The following is a 22,033-nucleotide window of genomic DNA, read 5'->3' as shown; positions in this document are numbered from 1 at the left end:
AGACCCAAACTTCCATGATTAGTGTTGGTTTACATATGAGCGAATCGATTCAAACGAACGACTCCTGCTCTGGTGTGGCTCTTCGCTCGCTCTAGTGATGCATCACAATTCACTCCCTTCTCTAGTCAAGGCAAAGCAACTTACATCACACAATATGCTTCATAATCGTTCGTTGCTCATAATCATTACTCGGTCACAACTCCCAGAGCTGTACATCAATGAGTACCACGCTAGCACATCTTGTCAGTTTGGCCATGCGCAATGATATGTGGAGTTTAAATTAAACTTTACTTCAGACGCGTTTCTGACATTTTACTAACACAGTGTGAGGTTTCTGGTTTCAGTACTGCCAATAATAGTATATTATGCAACGAGCCTATAATGATAGTAATTAAGGTGCGAGTATGTTTATGAAACGAGCATACATTAATCTTAATTACCATTGCAGGCAAGATGCATACGATTCTTTTTGTTCGACTATAATTAAATGTCTAAGTTTTGATCTTTAACAAATATCTTACCTTGTTGCTTTACTGATAATTAAACGGTGACCATGAGTGTATTTTCAGCGTGTTCTCGACTAGTGCAACAGATGGCAGGCATAGAATACTTTTGCGTCTACGCAGTATTTGATTTTTTGCAGGGCTTTGGTGCAAAACATAAATTCAAGCAAATACCTCCATCTTTGACGGTCTTATTAATCAATTTTCTTTAATATAACCTAGGGCTATTTATATTTCAATTTGTATAATCATATTTTTGTAAAAGGCAAGGGTCCAAGAGACCTGGTACTTTTAATAAAAACATCTTAAAACTAAATAAAAAGGGCTTTGGTTTGGAGATTTTTAACCTCAAAGCAACACACATTAAAACACAGGAAAAGAACTAAATTTATTAGAACATTACAATTAATATGAAAAGAATTTATTTTATTTTAAATGCATGTTATTGATTGTGCAGTTTGTGGAATTTATCTGGGAAATGGCGCCCAGTGGATTGTTTGAAGTTGGGTCAATGTTCATTTAGAAATCAATGTCACTCTCAAAACTCGCACCTGCCGTTTTTCATCCTGCCTAAGGTTTTTCCGTGGTTTTCCTAAGGCGTTAAGACAAATGTCGGGATGAGCCCTAAAAGAAATGGGCCGCGGACCTGCATTCACTTCCCCAGACATTGGTGACGGCTCAAAATTAATGATTATTCACATCGAACTCGGGCCCTAACAGAATTCAATCGTCCCCTTGTACAGATCACTGGAGTTATCAAAGAGCCAATTGGCTGGTCTCCTGATCTGAGAAAAATCATCAAAGAGCCAATTGGCTATTGTAAGATTAATCCCTACGCGTTCGAATCTTCAAACAGCCAAACTGGCTATTACCGTTTCGTGCCTAGACTTCTCCTCCATTGCGTCTCTCCTCCGGATCAGGTCGCTGTACTTCTGCCCCTCCTCCCCCCCCCCGTATGTTGTAGCTAATCAGTTACGTCCATTTTCGGCTTACCCACTGGAAATTTCTAGCGCTCCTTCACTGGGGCGGCGAAACCCGAAGTGAGACAAGTGGCCAAGAGGCTTGGAGCTCACATATTCAGTTTTTCACAGCCCCAACTCCCCCCTTGCAAGGACGTGTTTTCTCGTACCTTTAAAGTTTCTCCTCCCACTTCTCCCCACTCATTCATTCATTCAGCCACAGGAACATCCTGCCTAAGGTTTTTCCGTGGTTTTCCTAAGGCGTTAAGACAAATGTCGGGATGAGCCCTAAAAGAAATGGGCCACGGACCTGCATTCACTTCCCCAGATATTGGTGACGGCTCAAAATTAATGATTATCCACATCGAACTCGGGCCCTAACAGAATTCAATCGTCCCCTTGTACAGATCAATGGAGTCATCAAAGAGCCAATTGGCTGGTCTCCTGATCTGAGAAAAATCAACAAAGAGCCAATTGGCTATTGCCGTTAAGATTAATCCCTATGCGTTCGATTCTTCAAACAGCCAAACTGGCTATTACCGTTTTGTGCCTAGACTTCTATGACTCTTCCTCCTAGTTGGTACCATCGCGTCTCTCCTCCGGATCAGGTCGCTGTACTTCTGCCCCTCCTCCCCCCGTATGTTGTAGCTAATCAGTTACGTCCATTTTCGGCTTATCCACTGGAAATTTCTAGCGCTCCTTGACTGGGGCGGCGAAACCCGAAGTGAGACAAGTGGCCAAGAGGCTTGGAGCTCACATATTCAGTTTTTCACAGCCCCTACTCCCCCCTCTTGCAAGGACGTGTTTTCACGTACCTTTAAAGTTTGTCCTCCCACTTCCCCCCTCTTTCATTCATTCATTTCATTCATTCACCTGCCGTTTTGGATTGCTGCTTTCAAGGCTTGCGGGTTATTGCTCGTACGATATTAATCAATATCGCATATGAAGGGTACACGGAAAAAGGGGCTCATCAACACTTTCTAAATTTTAGGAAAGAGCTTTTTAATCAGTGATATAAACATATTCTCGCTTGTACGGGAAGATTTCAGATGCGATTTATTTCTCACAACCATTCTCTTTCTAGATTGCCTTGCTCAAATGAAAGGCCTCATGATAATGTCCATATGGTGACAATATCGCAATATCTGAAAAAAAAAAAAATGCAATGAGCCCCTTTATCCCGTGTGCCCTTCATATGCTTAATTGGAAATCATAGTTTGAATAGAATAATGAATAGCAGTACTTTAATGTACGTCATTAAAATAAAGTTATGTCACATGTAATTAGCGTATTACAGTATGGTAGAATAAAAATAAATATATAAGCTATATCTTCTTTACTATTTATGCAATTATAGTGTGGTTATTATTGTAACTATTTAAAAACTAAAACACAAATAAAAGTTAATATTTTAGCCATTTTTTACTGCGTGAGAGGAAGAATGTCATGTTAAATTGGTTACTATGTTTTTATGACCTAATTTACAAAAATTAAGTGCTGAAATCTGTCTCATGTATTCATCAGCTGCGTATTTCCTGCCAGCACACGAAACTTCTATCCAGTTTTCAAAGATTCGAAAGTGCATTACAATGACATCTAGTGAGAAGCACGTGTACAATGCCATGCCGATATTGTACATTGCTCCGCTGACTTAGTAGAATGCATTTGAGTCTAAAAAAAGCAGCAATACAGTACAACGTGGTTTGTTGTGACGAGAATCCATATGGCATACAGGTAAAGTATCATGTCACAAACACGTTCACGTCTGAGTATTTCTCACAAATTAAATATTATTCAACGCCTTGGAAACGGCGCAAATATTAAGAATATCGGTGGAGAGTTGAAGGTCATATATTTTTCTTTATTCATTTCTTCATTTATTTCTTTCTTTATTCATTTCTACATTTCTTTACTTAATCCTTTATTTATTTACTTTTTAGTATTGCATTTCATATATATATATATATATATATATATATATATATATATATATATATATATTCTAGGAAATAAAATTATTTTGTATTAACGTTATATCAGTTTCATTTTTTAAATGAATTAACAACTCTTTACAAAACTAATTGTTGAAATCTGTCTCATGTGTCCATCAGCTGCGTATTTATTGCACATGAAATTTCAATCCATTTCCACAGCAAGTTTTTAATGATTCGAAAGTGCATTACAATGACATCTAGTGAGAAGCACTTGTACAATGCCATGCTGATAATGTACACTACTCCGCTGACTTAGTAGAATGCGTTTTAGTCGAAAGAAAGCAGCAAAGCAGTACAACGTGGATTGTTGTGACGAGAATCCAAGGTCCCGCATACCGGTAAAGTATCATGTCACAAACACGTTCACGTCTGAGTATTTCTCACAAATTAAATATTATTCAACGCCTTGGAAACGGCGTAAATATTAAGAATATTGCTGGAGAGTTTAAGATAATATTTCTTTCTTTATTTCTTTCTTTCTTTACTCATTTCTACATTTCTTTATTTAATCCTTTATTTATTTACTTAATTTTATTTATTTGTATTAACGTTATATCAGATTCATTTTTAAATGAATTAACAACTTTTAAATGCCTATTCCCTTATGATCGATTTTTTACTGTCCATAATATTCCTGGATTTTCATGTTGTACCTAAAAAATATGCTTGCGATTGCAGGGGACTTGCTCCGCGTGTTATATCTATGTAGGTAGATATTTGATTTCTCCTATATCGACGGAATGGTGCACTTGAATCGAGTACTTCTCAAAAAACATACCGGAGTCCGATCCATGGCAGATCCTTGACTACCAATACTTGTCTTGATGAAAGGCATTATGTGACAGACATCCTCCGACTATTCTACATCACTTTACTTCATTACTAGTCTACTTATTTGTTATATCGTCATATGAAGTATGTTATTCAAATAATAATAATAATAATAATAATAATAATAATAATAATAATAAGTTCCGCCGAGTTAGCTCTGTGGTAGCGCGTCTGCTTCCAGACTAGTTAGTTCGGGTTCGATTCCCGGAGGGATCAGAAATTTTCATGTAAAATTTTTACCTCAGGACTAGCAAAGATGGCGGTACACACTTCTTTTTATTTCATTTTAGTTGGTTATTTAACGACGCTGTATCAACTACTAGGTTATTTAGCGTCGATGAGATTGGTGATACCGAGGTGATATTTGGCAAGATGAGGCCGAGGATTCGCCATAGATTACCTTGCATTCACACTGGGGAAAACCACGGAAGAAACCCAACCAGGTAATCAGCCCAAGCGGGAATCAAACCCGCGCCCGAACGCAACTTCAGACCGGAAGGCAAGCGCCTTAACCGACTGAGCCACGCCGGTGGCTTGCACACTTCTAATCACTAAATTGTTGCACCAATATGCCTGGGTTAAATCCCAAATCTCTCCGCAGTGCATATGAAGAGAAGGTATATTTCACTGTTGATAGCGATTCGTCCCCGTCGGATGGGGACGTTAAGCCTGGCGGCTTCCTTGATGCTCTTCGACAGGAGTAGGCTACGTGCCGGCACCGGGTTTCCCCTTCATCATCATCCTCACCCATACCCTACACTATACTTACACAATACACTCACCCTAGTACACGACATAACTCTTCACAGATGCAAATCATGCATAACGTGGCCCGCTGAAGATGTGCAATTTGAAAATGTGTGACAGTCCTGCCATCTATCCGCAGTATGCGCAACCCAAATCACGCAAGTGAAGTGGGTAGGCATTAGACAACTAATAATAATAATAATAATAATAATAATAATAATAATAATAATAATAATAATAAATTTATTTCTAGAACAAAAATACATATTGTTTTTTGTTAAAAAAATCTCTCTAGCAACCCCAGAAGGAGTACATACTCGTGCTCAGGGAGAATTCCACAAACTTTTATGACGTCGATTTTTAATGTGTGTTCATTTTTCTTGTTGTTTGTTAGTGAACTGTCCGAAGACAGCTCTGAACCTCACAAGTGATACCAACATGACACCAGTTATGAGGCAACTAGGCCAGGATATCATGGAGTAGGGTGGCCAGTTTCTTTGCCCCTCCATTGCATACAATGCCGATTAGCTACATATCACACTAATCAGACTTCGGATGTACACAAACAATTGTTTTTCCTCTGACACATATCGTCAAGTGAGATGTACTACCTGATAACAGATGTACATATCAGCCAGAACCTCAATCAGATGTATCATTTTTCTTGTCTTCTAGGAACCAGAAAAGTCAACACACTAGATGTAGATCGATCTTGCCATCTTCTTGAACGGGGTAACAGCTTGGTGCCACTGACTGCCTGGTTTAGTCTTCCGATAAACAGGGGAGGGTGGACAAATTGCCGAAACCATTTAGGGTATTAGCTAATTATGATCTGTGCAAGCTTGCTATAACCCCTAATAATAAATAGCTTATTGGGCACCCCGCTCATTTCTTCCCCCCCTCCCTTTCTGAACTATTCCATCCAGCAGGCAAAAGCCGATAATCCACATGTAAACCGATAGAGTCTCAATACGTAACTTTCTTCTAACTTCTCGCAGATTCGAAGGATTACATACATTATAAGACTACTGTTGTGTGAACATTTCTACACAGTTCATGCGTCATGTTAGAGATGTAACTTAAAAATAAATGCTATATTTTTATTTCCTTTGATTCCTAATAGGCCTATTCCAGTATGAATGAATGTTCTGAAAACAGTTCTTCACCAAATCCTCCAAGTAGATGTTGAACAGGGCAGACGATAAATAAGTAAATAGATAGATAGATAGATAGATAGATAGATAGATAGATAGATAGATAGATAGATAGATAGATAGATAGATAGATAGATAGATAGATAGATAGATAGATAGATAGATAGATAGATAGATAGATAGATAGATAGATAGATAGATAGATAGATAGATAGATAGATAGATAGATAGATAGATAGATAGATAGATAGATAGATAGATAGATAGATAGATGGACGGATGGACGGATGGACGGACGGACGGACGGACGGACAGACAGACAGATCGACAGATAGATAGATAGATAGATAGATAGATAGATAGATAGATAGATAGATAGATAGATAGATAGATAGATAGATAGATAGATAGATAGATAGATAGATGATACATAGATAGATACATAGATAGATAGATAGATAGATAGATAGATAGATAGATAGATAGATAGATAGATAGATAGATAGATAGATAGATAGATAGATAGATAGATAGATAGATAGACAGACAGACAGACAGACAGATAGACAGATAGATAGATATATAGATAGATAGATAGATAGATAGATAGATAGATAGATAGATAGATAGATAGATAGATAGATAGATAAATAGATAAATAAACAAATAAATAAGCAAGTAACTAACGAAGTAAATAAGTAACTAAGCAAGTAAGTAAATAAGTAACTAAGCAAGTAATTAAATAAGTAAGTAAGCAAGCAAGTAAATAAATTACTAAGTAAATAAGTAACTAAGCAAGTAAATGAATAAGTATCTAAGGTAGTAAGTAACTAAGCAAGTAAGTAAATAAGTAACTAAGTTAGTAAGTAAATAAATAAATAATAAATAAATAAAAATAAATAATAAACAAATAAACGAAATAATGAATAAACTAATAGTGTGAGTTATTATAGTATTAAATGTTAATTGACTTTGATGCAAAATATATATAAATAGGAAATATAAAAGACTAGCCTACATAAGCCGAGGTCTATACTAAAGATGGATAAAATTCAAAATGGTTTGCAATAACAATCATGTAATTTTGAAAACAAAAGCAAGAAGCAAACGACAATCAATTTTTACAAAAAGTTCTCTTACTCGTGTTTCCATATGGAAATGAAACAAAATATGTACCATACTTGTACTGTTACACCTTACGCCTGAAAGCTGAAAGTTCTTTCCTTGTACTGTACAGTCACTTCTGTTCTGTGATAGCTGCGGCGTTCCTGAAGATATTTTTGGTTGAGATACACAGTCACGTACTCTTTTCACTAATCTAGTGTTGTTTATTCTGCTCATATTTTCGTTCCAATTCATTTTTCTGTCCCTAATTCAAAGGTTTAATGGTTCGAGTTTGCATTCCTCTCTAACAACACAATTATGAATTTTCACTCAATGGTTTCCATGTGATTTTTCGTAGAACTTTCATTTAGCTTTTCGTTAATTTGTTTCCAACTTTTGGCCTCTGTTCGGCATTCACAGTCATAATTTACTATAAATGTACGTAGTATAATCTTAAGAAAAACCAGAAAAGAACACAAAGTTCAGACATTTTCAGTTTTGTGAAAGAAGAAGATTATACCAATTCAGTAATATGGGTTATGCATGTGTATTATGTATGTATGTATATATGTATGTATGTATGTATGTATGTATGTATGTATGTATGTATGTATGTATGTATGTATTTATTTATTTATTAACACTACAATTGGGTATACACCCGGTGGCAGTGATATATAATATACAATAATACCATTACAATTATACAATAATTACAGCAATAAAAGAAAAATAAAAAAAATAAAGTAAAATAAACCTAAATTTATTTCTACATAACGTTACATATATCTCTGATGCAATTTTGTATTTATTTAAATATTTGCCAAGTAAAATATTTATCACCCACAATGAATGCCACCACTAACATCACCATTATCATCACTATCAACAGATCTGTTACATTTACAAATAGTTTTGAAATTGAGCTAACTATTTTTATTGGATATTCCAACCGATATTTTTTTATTTTGACTTGCAGATTATGTTCTACTGTACATATGTTAGACATAGGTCTAATCCTTTTTTATTTTGTTCTTTCTAATTTTATAGGAACAGATAAGTGAATGAAATTAGATTTTGTGATAGATATGAGTACAGAATAATAAAATTAAAAATATATCAAATATGAGTACAGAATAATAAAATTGAAAATATATCGAATATAAATAACATACAATATTACTCAATAGATTCGTGAGAATACGAACAGAATTAAGGAAACGCTAGGTCTCCGGTAGCTGTGGGAATAGCAGTAAGGAATTGGATATACAGTAAGATCAAAAAGGAGGTAACATTTTGCAATGAATTCAGAACAGGTGGTCATCTACTTTGTAATCCGGAAAAGTGAAAGTAAACTTCAAGAACCAACACATAAGAATACAAATAGTGTCGTATTAATTAAAACATTACACGGTTTTCGGGCACTTGCATCGTGTCCTGGATGTAAAAGCATCCAACTTTTTGGAGCTACATATCCGTTCCATCATCAGCACAATAGGGAAAGAGGAACGGAAAAACTTATCTGCTAGATCCGTTACCGAGAACTGGACTGAAGAATAACTACTACAACTGACAGATGGAGGATCAAGAATGAAGTAACAGGAGTAGCATAGAAATTTGTTACGTACTCTCATTTAACGATATCTCAACGTAGAGCTTTGTGCACAGAATTGCGCTCCTAGCGGTAACCAACACTTTACGACCGATTCTGGAATAATTATAGACTTGAATATGCTAGCTTGACAATCTATCTTAAACCCCAATTATGACAGTTTGACAGCAGAGTATTAAATTTTGAAATTCAGATCCAATCAAATGACGTGTATTGTCTATTTTATGTAAATAGATGACGATCGTGGGTCTGTCTGTGTGTCTGGGAAGAGAGGTTTTTTCCCCTAATGGCGGATACTTGACTGTTCGTAATTCACCCATAATAAGCCAGTTGTGTAGATCAATTTACCAACAGAGTCGTTGCCCAGGTGTGCATAGGAGGATATCCAGTTGTGTAGATCAATTTAACCGACAGAGTCATTGCCCAGGGTGTGCATAGGAGGATATCCAGTTGTGTAGATCAATTTACCGACAGAGTCGTTGCCCAGGTGTGCATAGGAGGATATCCAGTTGTGTAGATCAATTTAACCGACAGAGTCATTTCCCAGGGTGTGCATAGGAGGATATCCAGCTGTGTAGATCAATTTAACCGACAGAGTCATTGCCCAGGGTGTGCATAGGAGGATATCCAGTTGTATAGATCAATTTACCGACAGAGTCGTTGCCCAGGGTGTGTATAGGAGGATACCCAGGTGTGTAGATCAATTTTCCAACAGAGTCGTTGCCCAGGGTGTGCATAAGAGGATATCCAGTTGTGTAGATCAATTTACCGACAGAGTCGTTGCCTAGGGTGTGCATAGGAGGATATCCAGTTGTGTAAATCAATTTACCGACAGAGTCGTTGCCCAGGGTGTGCATAGGAAGATATCCAGTTGTGAAAATCAATTTACCGACAGAGTCGTTGCCTAGGGTGTGCATAGGAGGATATCCAGTTGTGTAAATCAATTTACCGACAGAGTCGTTGCCTAGGGTGTGCATAGGAGGATATCCAGTTGTGTAGATCAATTTACCGACAGAGTCGTTGCCTAGGGTGTGCATAGGAGGATATCCAGTTATGTAGATCAATTTATCGACAGAGTCGTTGCCCAGGGTGTGCATAGTAGGATATCCAGTTGTGTAGATCAATTATCCAATAGAGTCGTTGCCCAGGGTGAGCATAGGAGGATATCCAGTTGTATAGATCAATTTACCGACAGAGTTGTTGCCCAGGGTGTGCATAGGAGGATATCCAGTTGTGTAGATCAATTTTCCAACAGAGTCGTTGCCCAGAGTGTGCATAAGAGGATATCCAGTTGTGTAGATCAATTTACCGACAGAGTCGTTGCCTAGGGTGTGCATAGGAGGATATCCAGTTGTGTAAATCAATTTACCGCAGAGTCGTTGCCCAGGGTGTGCATAGGAGGATATCCAGTTGTGTAGATCAATTTAACCGACAGAGTCATTGCCCAGGGTGTGCCATAGAAGAAGAGAGAAAAGATGATGATGGATATTTGTTGAGATGCCAAGGGGAAACGGAGCTCTTGGAGAAAACTCCTATGTTACCTAGACCACGGGCTTGTCCAACACAAGTCATAAATCGATAGTACGCGAGGTATAGAACACCTGTCCAGCGTTCTAGCCACTGGACCACCGTAAGAGAAGTTAAATAGAATTATATAACAAAAATAATTATCTGTCAGCAGCAAATTTTATTACAGACTAATTTTTATTTAAAATCAAGACGGGTATATAACGAAATTGTCCCAACTGCACGGTCATCCGGTGTCGGTAGAATTGAAAATGTCAAAGTAATTTGGCTAGATGAGCCCAAGGATTCGCCGTATAACTACTTGAAGTCGCCTTACAGTTGAAGAAATCTCAGAAGGAAGCTTAACCAAGTTTCGAACCCACGCCCGAGAGCAGTCTGGAAACGAGTCTAGCTTCCCAAACTCAAAGCTACATCTATGGCTCCGCACAATATTCCTAATCGAATCTGCCAGAAGATCTAAGTAATTTAATCCAGTCAGACGACTCGCACTTCAGATAACATAGTCACCTCCTTGGACCCTCTAATTATGTCGACTAAACCTCAAATTCCCGCATGTTTGCTCGTTCCAAAAAGGAAGCTGTACGGTGGCGTTGTGACCTATTATTCAAGAGAATGTTATTTGTTTCTCGTGGTCAATTATCGTGACTAAAATTTTTATGATTTCTCTCATTTCTTCAGTAAATTGCATTATTATGCCTAGTAGAATGAAGCACGCCACATTATCTTAAATCACTATTGGTAACTATAGTAGGGGAGGCAAGACCTGTCCAGTGACCTTATCACGCATAATGGCTGTATCACCTGTGGATATGAGGGGGAAAATAAGTTTTTAATCTGAAATGAAATTCCGAGTCGGTAGAATCGCATAATATTAACTACACTGAAACAAACTTTGTTTCTTATCTCCCATCCTTTTCCCCTCTCTTGTAGCTCACATGCCAGGTCTCGCCTCTCAGTATATACATGATTTCATCAGCAGACATTCATTAGCTATGAAAATGTTAATGAAAAGTTATATTCCGATAGTAGTAGCATTAATAATGTAGTATTAATAAGTAGTAATTTAAATAATAATTGATATTAATAATTAGAATTTGTGTTAGTAATACTACATTTGGAGCTATAAAAAATAAAATATCAGTTGTCACTTCATTATAATTACTGTAAGTACGATGCTCAGATTATATTATACGAAACGTTTCCGAATCGGTTATCATCTACGTGAGTAGAAGTATCTAAAAGGATTAACTCCTATTGAGAGTTGAAATAAAGTAGTGCGCATGGGCTAAAATTGCAAAATACCTTGCTGCATCGGCAACTTCACTGACAACATAGTTTCATTGAATTAATATTTAATATTTTTACGTAGATAGTTTCATTGGTTGCCTATCACGTAAGGCGCTGTAGTTATGTACAGTAATTAAGGAGTTGGGTGCAAGAAAGACACTTCTCTCAAATGCAAGTTTTGAGAAAATTGATGTTGAAAATTCAAACCGTAATAATGTGATCTATGCACGCCTTTACATTTTGGGTACTCCTGACCTCTATGATCACAGTATTGAACTACAACTTGGTGATCATATGCATAACAGATCAGAGAACACAATAAAGCGTTTTACTCAAAAAGGGCACATCCTCTAAAATGCCCTTCTTGCACCCAGCCCCTCAATTGAAATTCTACTTCCTGGCATAAATAGCAAATTTGTTGTGCGAATTTCAGTTCAATGAACTTGGGAACATATTTATATGGTTGAGTACTCTTTGTCCCTTGTGATAGCTCACAAATTGTGAGAAGATTTCTAAATTTAATTAAGTATAATCCTCATCATCACGAATAATCTGGGTTTAAGCCTATGAATCTCACTTTCGTCTCATAAAGGTGTGAACTGTTTCATCAAAGGCTTTTCAATGGATCTACAATTTTATTTCCCTGTGTGTTCATATGTTAACATCTTAATTGATATGTACTTATTGTCTATTGTGTATACAGAATGTAAACAATATAAGCTATCGGAGTGATATCCACATAGTATGTGCATTAGAGTCAATGAAAAATAAAATTTGACTGTGGTTTATTCTAATTGTAGCAGTTTAATAATAATAACAATAATCCGTGGCGCTACAGCCCTTTTAAGGCCCAGACCGATCAGTCATCATCCAACCAGAATGGAGGTATCGTGTGGTTAGTACGATAATCCTCCCAGTCGTTATAGCTGGCTTTCGTAACCGGATTTCGCTACCTCCCCAGTGCATCACGATGATGAGTGGGCATCGGTCCCATACACTGGCAGAAATTTCATGAGAAAATTTCTCCCCTGATGAGGACTCAAACCAGTGTGCATTCCGTAACGCATGTCCTAGGCAGACAAAAATTTCTGAAAATTTTATATTTTGTAAAAGACAGAGTAGGGTTGGAAACTCGCCCGAGCAGTGACGAGATATGAATCAGAAGCCAACAGGACTAACAGCATTAGACTCTGATATTAGTTATTAAAGAATTAGATAACACATGTGGATATTGGACTTCCTATTCACAAGTTTTGTGAGGTAATCACTTCTGCTCTCAATAGCAGAGCGTCAATACCAGTGGCTACTAAAGATCCTGCAAGCTTTATATAAATATTTTATTACGTTAAAAATATAATGCGGGAAGTTGTGGCTCTGAGGCGTATATATAAACTTTCAGTAGAAGATCTCAATTTTTAAGCTTCGTTTTTTACATTCACAAGATATAGAGAAAGACTTCCAGGCATTCATTTTATGAAATATCTCATATATTCTCTTTGAAAAAAAGAAATTGAAATTTTAAAAATGCTATTTTTCCTAAAATTCATGAAAAAAAAAATAAATTAACCAACAGCATTTCCACAAAATAAATGCATAGAAACATGCAGCTACCTCATAAATACTTGCAGTAAAAATTTCATCCAGATTGATTAATATTTGACATAAAAACATTAGTGTTAAGAAAAATAAACTTACGGAAAAATGGATCTGAAAGTAAAATAAGTATTTATCTAAATTAAAATTCTCCTCCGCTACATTCATCTAGTAACTTCAGGAAGCCAACTTTAGAACGAAAAGTTACTGGATTTGTAATTAGAAATTTGTAAAAAATAATTGTTCGATGAAAAAATCATTTTGACAGCTCTTTAAGTGCCATGCCCCCTTACAGCCTTAATTAAAAAAATAAACATATTTGTAATCAGAACTGAACTAAATCCATTTGGGATATGAAAATAAAATATATGTTGCAAGGCTCCGTGGTAGGTAGATGGGTAACATGTGATTATATTTTGTTAATAAACCCATGTCCAGAAACCCTTTGTTTACATGCTAGCGTGTCTGAAATGTGGAGAAGGACATAAGCAGTACAGATTACAAAAGCTAGGAAAGAAGTAAAAAAGACAATTGAAATTGCACCCATGTCCAGAGACTCTCTGTTTACGCGCTAGAGCCTCCGAAATGGGAGGGTGATGACTGTAGGTAAACAAACCATTAGACTCCACGATGGCGCTTCAGCACACTTTGATCATGAGGTACGTGGCCACTCGAATGACATCTTTGGCAACAGATGAATTGGACATGGAGGCCAGTAGCCTGGTCTCCTCGCTCACCTGATCTGACACCATTGGATTTCTTTTTCTAGGGGTAGTCTACATGAAATTAATCCTAGTGTACAAGACTCCCGTGGAGACGCAACAAGATATTGTGGCACGAATTCAAGTAGCAGCTGGAGTCATCCGAGATATGCCGGGAATCTTTCCAAGAGTTCGACATAACATAACTAAGCGATGCACAAAATGTATCGAAGTTGGTGGCAGCAATTTGGAGCATCTTTTATAGTTGATTAAAATGCTGTTTGCTTACAGCATTTCAATTGTCTTTTTTACTTCTTTCCTAGCTTTTGTGATCCGTACTGCCCATGTCCTCCTCCATATTTCAGAGATGGTAGCACGTAAACAAAGAGTTTCTGGACATGAGTTTATTAATAAAATATGATCACGTGGTACCCATCTACCTACACCGAGTCTTGTAACATATGGGTCATTCCATCCAAAAAAGTATGTTTTTGAACCATGATGTCTCAAAAGTTAAAAACATTGTAGTAGGTTATTCTGTATGTTCAAAATATGAATTTCATGCAATATTATATTTATATTCTTCATAGTTTGGCAGTAATCAGCATTTAAAATATTGGTTTAGCAAAGAACATGGCTTCATTCGTCGAAGTTTTCTTACTATGTAAAAGTAGATGGAAAAATGATTTCAATGCAATTCAAAAAACGAGAGTTTAGTTTATAAATGCTCTCAAAATGAAAAGAATATATAATTTTTTAAATAGTTACCCGCCGTAAAATAATTTAAAAAATATAGAACACAAAATGAAATTCATTTTTACAGACGAAAAAACATGTGTTTAATTCTTTTGGGTATTGATTTTCACTATGAAAATTTTAGAATGTAGACTTAAATACCATGCTAGTTTTTAATAAAAGTAACTCACCGAAACAAAGCTTAGCAGGTAGGCTATCCCGTCGTAAGATTGTAGTCACTGCCGCGTGATGCTGTTTATGGTTTTGTGTCAATTTACAGATCAGCGAAACGCCGAATCCTGACATTATTTTGTTTACGCTCCAGCTTTTGGGTAAACAGGTTAAAACCATATATTTTTCGTTCGTTGAGTGTACATTAGAACATTTTTCCTTAAATTGTGCGATCATTTCTTCGCCATCGTTACTTTTATTCCCTACATTAAATACAGTATTTTACTGTTTCGTTCACGGCACTGGCTTTCTTTGCCGCGAGACAACTTACGTTTAGAAACAGGAGACTGTCCAAGGGGCGTTAATAATTGATTTAAATAGCTTATTGTGGCCTCCTCTTTAATTTCTGGTGGAACATCCTACTATTCTTCGCTAGATTTCGACTCAATATCAGTCCCCGATACACATTCTTCTTCGCTCGATTTCCTCACATCACTTTGTTCACTACAGCCCGCGGATGCTATTTTTGATAATTCGATATAACACTAATTGCATATTGCATCACCTGTCACTAAATTCGGTTTTTTTCTCGCATCCATTCGATAACTTTTCTACTACCTGTCTTTCTCATATGTCCTTGGAGTCCGAAAGCGTTACAACACGACTAATACTGAAAACGACTTTCAGATTTTGGCATTTTCAATCCAATCACAACTTTAAACAAATGCTTCCAGACGTACCGGTATACTATCAGCTCCAGCTGCGCGATCAAGGTCAGGTAGAAAACACACGGGTTTGAGATTAGGCCTACTCATCGAGTTATGACGTCTCGCGACCGCCACACATAGCAAGCGATTTTCAACCGTCATAACAAAAATTAATTAAAATATGATTGTTCAGGTTTACAATGGCGTCTCTTTAGTTTCGACGATACTTCATATAGGGTGTCTAGAATATTTCACATTATGGATAGCATGTAACTACCACCCATTTGTCAGTCATCCGTATGACTAAAATATTAATGATATGGAGGTCATAGTTGGCAGATTAATTTATTTTATAATAACATTATTATATTGAAAGCCCAAAAAAATTCATGACATCACTGGCATGTTCTTAAAATTTTTTCTGAAATGACCCATATATGTTTTTATACATTGTATAGGCCTACATTCTAAAGGAGTGAAATAATCAATTTTTTTTTTGGAAAATTTTATTATTTACAGTGGAATCTCCCCTTAACAACGCAATAAATTTCATTAATACTTTGGAATGGCAACTGACAATATTCCTTATTAAATTTCCAATTTCTTTAATGCTAATCTTTAGGATTTACCTTGCTTGATTAGTTTCGAAGTCTTGTGCTTCATCGTCCAAAGCCTAGTCATTGATAGTAAAGCAAGGTAAATTCTAAAGATTAATACAGTAAAGAAATTGGAAATTTAAAAGTTATATATGTGTTAAAAGTGTATATAGAAAAATGAAGAATCATAATATTCGTTTGCATATTTAATGAAATTAGACAACCTCTAAAAAACAGTAACATTTTTGGAAATGGTTATCTTCCTTGATAAAAACTTGCGATTGTATTGAAGCAAGCTGAATTACAAATATATTTTTCATACTGTACACTATTTTTTGCTATACTGTTTAAAATTTTATACATGCATCTTTTCTAATTAACAGAAAGGAACAAACTGTACGTACTAGTGATTCTAATTTTCAAAGCTCTTTTTTCAAACAATTTTTTACATAATTTCCTGTTTTCATAATTTTTGTTCCTACTAAAAAAACAACGGGTTTCCTTCGAAAAAAGTAACACGTTGTTCAATATAAATAATTGAAGCTGTGACAAAGCAATGTGCATTACGTATGCACTTTCTACTTTATGCGGCTGTAAAAAAACAAACAAAATACTTTGTGACCTCCTATATTTCACAAAACACATGGTTTCTTTCACTGTTTTCAGTCGCGTACTGTACTGCAGCTGCAAATCTGGCCAGATACATAGCCAGTATGGTTACAGCTCTTCGCTTAACATCTTCATCACCACTGAAGAATCCAACGATGTACTGTAATAGAGTCTTAACAGTATTTCAACTGCATAATTAAAAGAAACGTAACAGGAAGAGAGGATAAAAATATGATGCTAGGATTCTGGCTTCAGGTTTGTAATCTTCAAAATATCAGAATATGAGAAGTGTAGATGTTAATGTTTTGAATTTTACGTAAAACTTTATTATTGTTATACTTTGGCTTTTCAATTAAACAAAAGTTACGGAACCTCCTCACCTTGATTAAAACAATACAACTGTCCCCATTGAGTTGTCGTTGTTTTGTGAATATAAATATCTACTACATACAATAATATTGCATCAAGACTGGAGATATTGTGATGTGTGAGGGAGTGTGTCATATTAGGTGGGAAGTTCCATTCAAAAACTACACAACAACCTCAAGGGTAAGGGAATAACCAACATACAAAAACATATCTTGTTCAAAATTGTTCCCCCACAAAATGTTAACTACTTGTACAATTATGTACTTCCCAAAAACTGCCCAGCTATAAACAAAAACAATTTTATGATAACAATAATAATGACAATAAGAATAAAATAATTTAAATTGTCACAGAGGACAGGAATGTGCATAGATTTGAATCTGAAAATCCTTAACTTTTCTTCACATTTTTTTCCCACGTTTTCCTTCAAAATATTATAAATAGAAGGAATATAACAAAGATGCTACCTTCTTTAACCATTTTTGGTCCCTACATGAATATCCTGCCACCCCACATATTTTATATAGCAATAATATTTTTAATACAATAAACATTTTTAAGAAATCAGTGCTCCTAAGTAATGTTATTATTTACATATGTACTAGTAATATATTGATTTTATATGCACCTAAATGTAATTTCCCACAAAACAATTAAAAATAAAATAACAAAAAGTCTTTCAAACAAATGTTAATGGTACATCTTTTCGATACAAATTTATAACACAGAACTCTGACTTGAAGTTTGCAGAGTTGTCAATTTCAGCATCACATATATTACTCATTGTCTTACCACATGGAAAAGAGGAGTTCCAACAAATTCCCCAGCTCACTAAACAACCAATATCTACACAGAACAAAGATACAGAAAGTGACCGCACACCCCAAAATTGAGCGAAATACCTAGAAGGTAGACAGGTAGGGCCAACCCAACTGAATACTTATAATGTTGTAATACATGTCATCCGTTTGAACACTTACTTTGAACAGTCAGAACAATGGACCTGTGCATGCATTTATATCTGTATTTATAGTGAAAGGTTACGTACAGTCACCTCAAAGATACAACAAGTCAGTAAATTATTTTAGTGGGATAGGTTTCAAATGACTTTTAAAATACGGATACATTATGAGAAGTTGTAGCTAAAGGACAATGTCACCAGTAAGTTATGATTTGCTGTAGTGGATAACACAGCGGGAGGCAATTCATTTGACAAGAGACAGCTACACAGTAGATGGCACTTTGATAGACTAAGGTGTTACAATTTCCTCACTATTAACAAAAGATGCCCTTCTGGTGTCGTGATTCTTTCTCCTGAGAACCCAACAATAACGTTCGACTTTGACCAAACTGTAATTCCGACCTAACAAAGGAAAGGTCACAAAAACACAATTTGGTCAACTATGAGAGCTCCAGAGTTTACTGATGTGCTCATTGTTTTATTTACAGTGAGACTGTAGCCTTTGGTTCAGCCGTTGAACCTATAAGTGTTGTTGCGTACACAAATAGCAATATATAATATAAAAGTGCATCTTATATACAAGGCAAACCAGAGCTTTGCCGATATGCATTGTAACGGAGCTTAATAGAAATGGTGGGTGATATTTATGCTGATAGAAAAAATACAGAATCACGAAAAACATTAAAACTGCACCTAATCTTTTTGAGCTGTTATGGATACAGCTTTCCCCAAAATGCAAAAATACAGCACCTCAAAATTGCAGTTACTTCCTATTACATCACATTATGCTACCAGTGAATTAACCTTTACCAACTGTGTGAACTACTATATGTGTGAGCAAGGAGGAATTTCCCGCGAAAAGTTGCGAACTCACACAGTTTACATTAGGTATCCTGATAAAACCTGACAAACGGATCATGCAACAGGAATTGCAGTTCCCGGCAGATAGAGGTTAAATCGGTTAAACCCGCTATTTCATATTTAATATTACTCGTTTACGGAATTATATAATTAACAAAATATAAAAACACACATAATTGTCTATTGCTGAGTCTGTTGAAATTATATTCGTCTATACAAATATTGGCCAAGGATGAGGTTAATCTCAAGCGCATTTCTGAATGTAGCTCTCACGAGTCAGTCTGAATTGCCCACGACTGTTATAACAATATTCGTGAAGTGGTATTACAAGCTGTCTTTGAATCTAAACACACATCATTCTGCTCTGGTGTTGTGAGTTAGTAATGTGAGCAAGTACGTATACTATTGACCATTCCTGTTCCATCTCTGTCAAACTCCTGTCAAATTAGGTACAGATAACTGCAGAAACTAAAATGTTAATGCAGAAAATTACACCCCTGAAGTGTGGATGGAAACATGTCTTCTGTTTACAATCATAAGATTAAACCTTTACAATAACTGACAAACTGTCATCAATACGAAGCATCATCCTCTCTAAATCTAATCGGTTTTTTATAATTTTGAATGCCGTTGGATGACAATGTACTGCACATTTTGTACTGTACTTTTGAACAATATTCTTGAGCTTTTACTGCTTGTCTCGTCAGTACCTTACCTCACAACTTGTTTAGATGTTTCAGAGTTCATTTATACAAAAATAAATAAAAGAAAAAAAAGAACTCATTTACATTTTTTAAAGGTCCCACGTTTGGAAGCATTTATTCCATTTCTTGTATTCGTACCTACAAGTTTTTCATTAAGTTACTATTTCCGCGGCTTTATGAGCCACCTTTTGGCAAACACCAACGTCACAACCCGGAATTCTTAGTGAACGCTGTCACCATCGCCTGGCGGTGCTGGAGACGAGCTTGATCGTCCATCATCGTCATTATTATTGGCTCCACTGTTTGGTTTTGCACCGTTTGGAGAAGAAGGATGACTTTGAATATTCAGGTGTGCCGGTTCGTTACCTTGTGAATTCGTTACGCGATTGTCTGCTTGTTCTCCGGAATGGTGCTCAGGGGAGACAGCGAACTGCTGCTCAGCGGTGGGAGTTAATGACGATACGTCAATGTTTTCATCTTCGTTTTCTTCTTTAATTGTAATCGGCTCTTGTTTCATCTCTAATGGGTTTATGTCCGTCGCCACGTGATCTCCAGTGATGTACTGATCCTCTTCTACAGAATGTACCTTCCTGATGTGTTCTGCAAGATGACGCTGACGAACAAATATCTCACCACATTGCTGGCAGCGGAAATGCTGTGAAGCTACATGCGATTCCAACGTTTCTGCATCTGGGAAATCTTTACGACATAGAATACATGCGTGCGTAGATCCTGTCTTGCTTCCCTCAGACTGGTATTGTTCTTCAGAAGCAATGTTTAAATCTTCGGAGACTCGTTCTTCGCCGTTATGGTCTTCGTGATGTGACCGCATGTGAACACTGAGATTCCTTGCCATTCCAAATTCTTTCCCACATTCGTTGCAAGTGTAAACCTTCTTGTTTGTATTTAAAGGCTGTTTGTGATGTCGTTGATGAGCTTGGAGACCCAAAATGCTGCTGAATTCTTTGTTACATTCCAAGCATTTCAACAGTGCTCCTCCTTTACTGCTGTGGCTCTTATTGCTCTTGTGTTTCTGTTGTTTGGAAGATTCTTGAACTAGTGTTTTATAATAATGCATGTCTGGAGTGGAAGTTTCGTAAGTTCCATTTGCGCTCATGTGGTGGTAATAGGCAGCCTGTTAGGAAAAAAAAAGAACAGTTAAAATTATTAATATTCCCAACAAAATGATTACATTCCTCTATCCACTTTTATTCCAAAGGTTTGGCCATTATTTGACGATTTCCTATTTCATAAGTATCACTTTATTTTGTATAAAGTAAAACACATGCATTTTTACACATCAACGTGTTACAAAAAATAGCTACAGCAGTCTAAAAAATGTCAATAACAGCAAAAACTACGACGACTACTTATTTTACCTAGCTAAGAAAATCTATCGTTACATTTCACACCATTTTCAAGGTTTGTTATGCGTAACATTCGATAGTTTTGAATAACCCTATGGTTTTTATTCAACAGTGCTTGTTATAGTACAGGCTCACTTCCATGAATAGGCGGAGTTATAGGAGGGTACTATCCCCCAAACTTGTCTGAACTCTTTTTTTTTCTATTAACATTAGAAAATATTGAATGCAAAAGACTTTTCTTGCTTTTGTTTATGATTAAGTTTCTGTGCTTAAATTGACGAATTAATGTCTTCAGATCATGTGTATAGACTATAATATTTATTTTAAATTTCTGAATGTATAAGAATTTCTATACCTCGTTTGAGGAATGGAAGCACTGTAATGTTTCTTTTGTAACAGCCTGTACTCCTGTATTAGAAGTCTGCAGTGGTCATCTACTGAATTAGGTGTCAGTGAAAAAAAAAAACACCATAGTCCCATGTTAAAGAAGTGGAAATTTTCAGTAGTTTTCATAAAACAATCATAGTCCAAAGATTTTTTTGTGAAAACAGCCATTTTCCAGGAAGATGGTACGATGGTAGCATTTACAAATAATATCCCATTCATAAACAAAAGCAAGAAAAGTCTTTTAAATTCAATATTTTGTAATGTTAATAGAAAAAAAAAAAGTTTAGATAAATTTGGTGGGAAACAGTGCCCCCACATACCCTCCCATAACTCTGTCTATAGTTACGCCCTATTATAATTTGTAGTAGACCTACAGTTGAAGCCCTATACAACTCGGTCCGAAACATCGTGGATAGAGATGTAACACTGTAAGAAACATGCCCCCAAAAATACTTTTATTAAATGATCATATTCCGATATACTGTACCAAGGACAAGCTATAACAGGGAAGGAGGTAAATTATATCCTCGAAACCTCGTTATATCGAGATTCTA

The 22,033-nt window shown here is 36.1% G+C and overlaps 1 protein-coding gene across 2 annotated transcripts in view; it reads right to left on the bottom strand.

Annotated features, from left to right (window-relative positions):
• Positions 1–17,127: 17,127 nt before the first annotated feature.
• Positions 17,128–22,033, bottom strand: part of L (zinc finger protein Lobe) — a 1,127,861-nt gene continuing 1,122,955 nt past the window's right edge. For both annotated transcript variants that reach the window (XM_069825789.1, XM_069825790.1), the window contains one exon: positions 17,128–20,860. In XM_069825789.1, coding sequence (XP_069681890.1) covers positions 19,946–20,860 — 915 coding nt within the window. In that variant the 3' untranslated portion in view covers positions 17,128–19,945. The remainder of the gene's footprint in view (positions 20,861–22,033) is intronic.

The sequence above is a fragment of the Periplaneta americana genome, chromosome 5 (genome assembly GCF_040183065.1).
Source record: "Periplaneta americana isolate PAMFEO1 chromosome 5, P.americana_PAMFEO1_priV1, whole genome shotgun sequence".
Taxonomy (NCBI): Eukaryota; Metazoa; Arthropoda; class Insecta; order Blattodea; family Blattidae; genus Periplaneta; species Periplaneta americana.
Note: the sequence above shows the minus strand (reverse complement) of the source record. Positions and strands in the feature narration are given on the sequence as shown.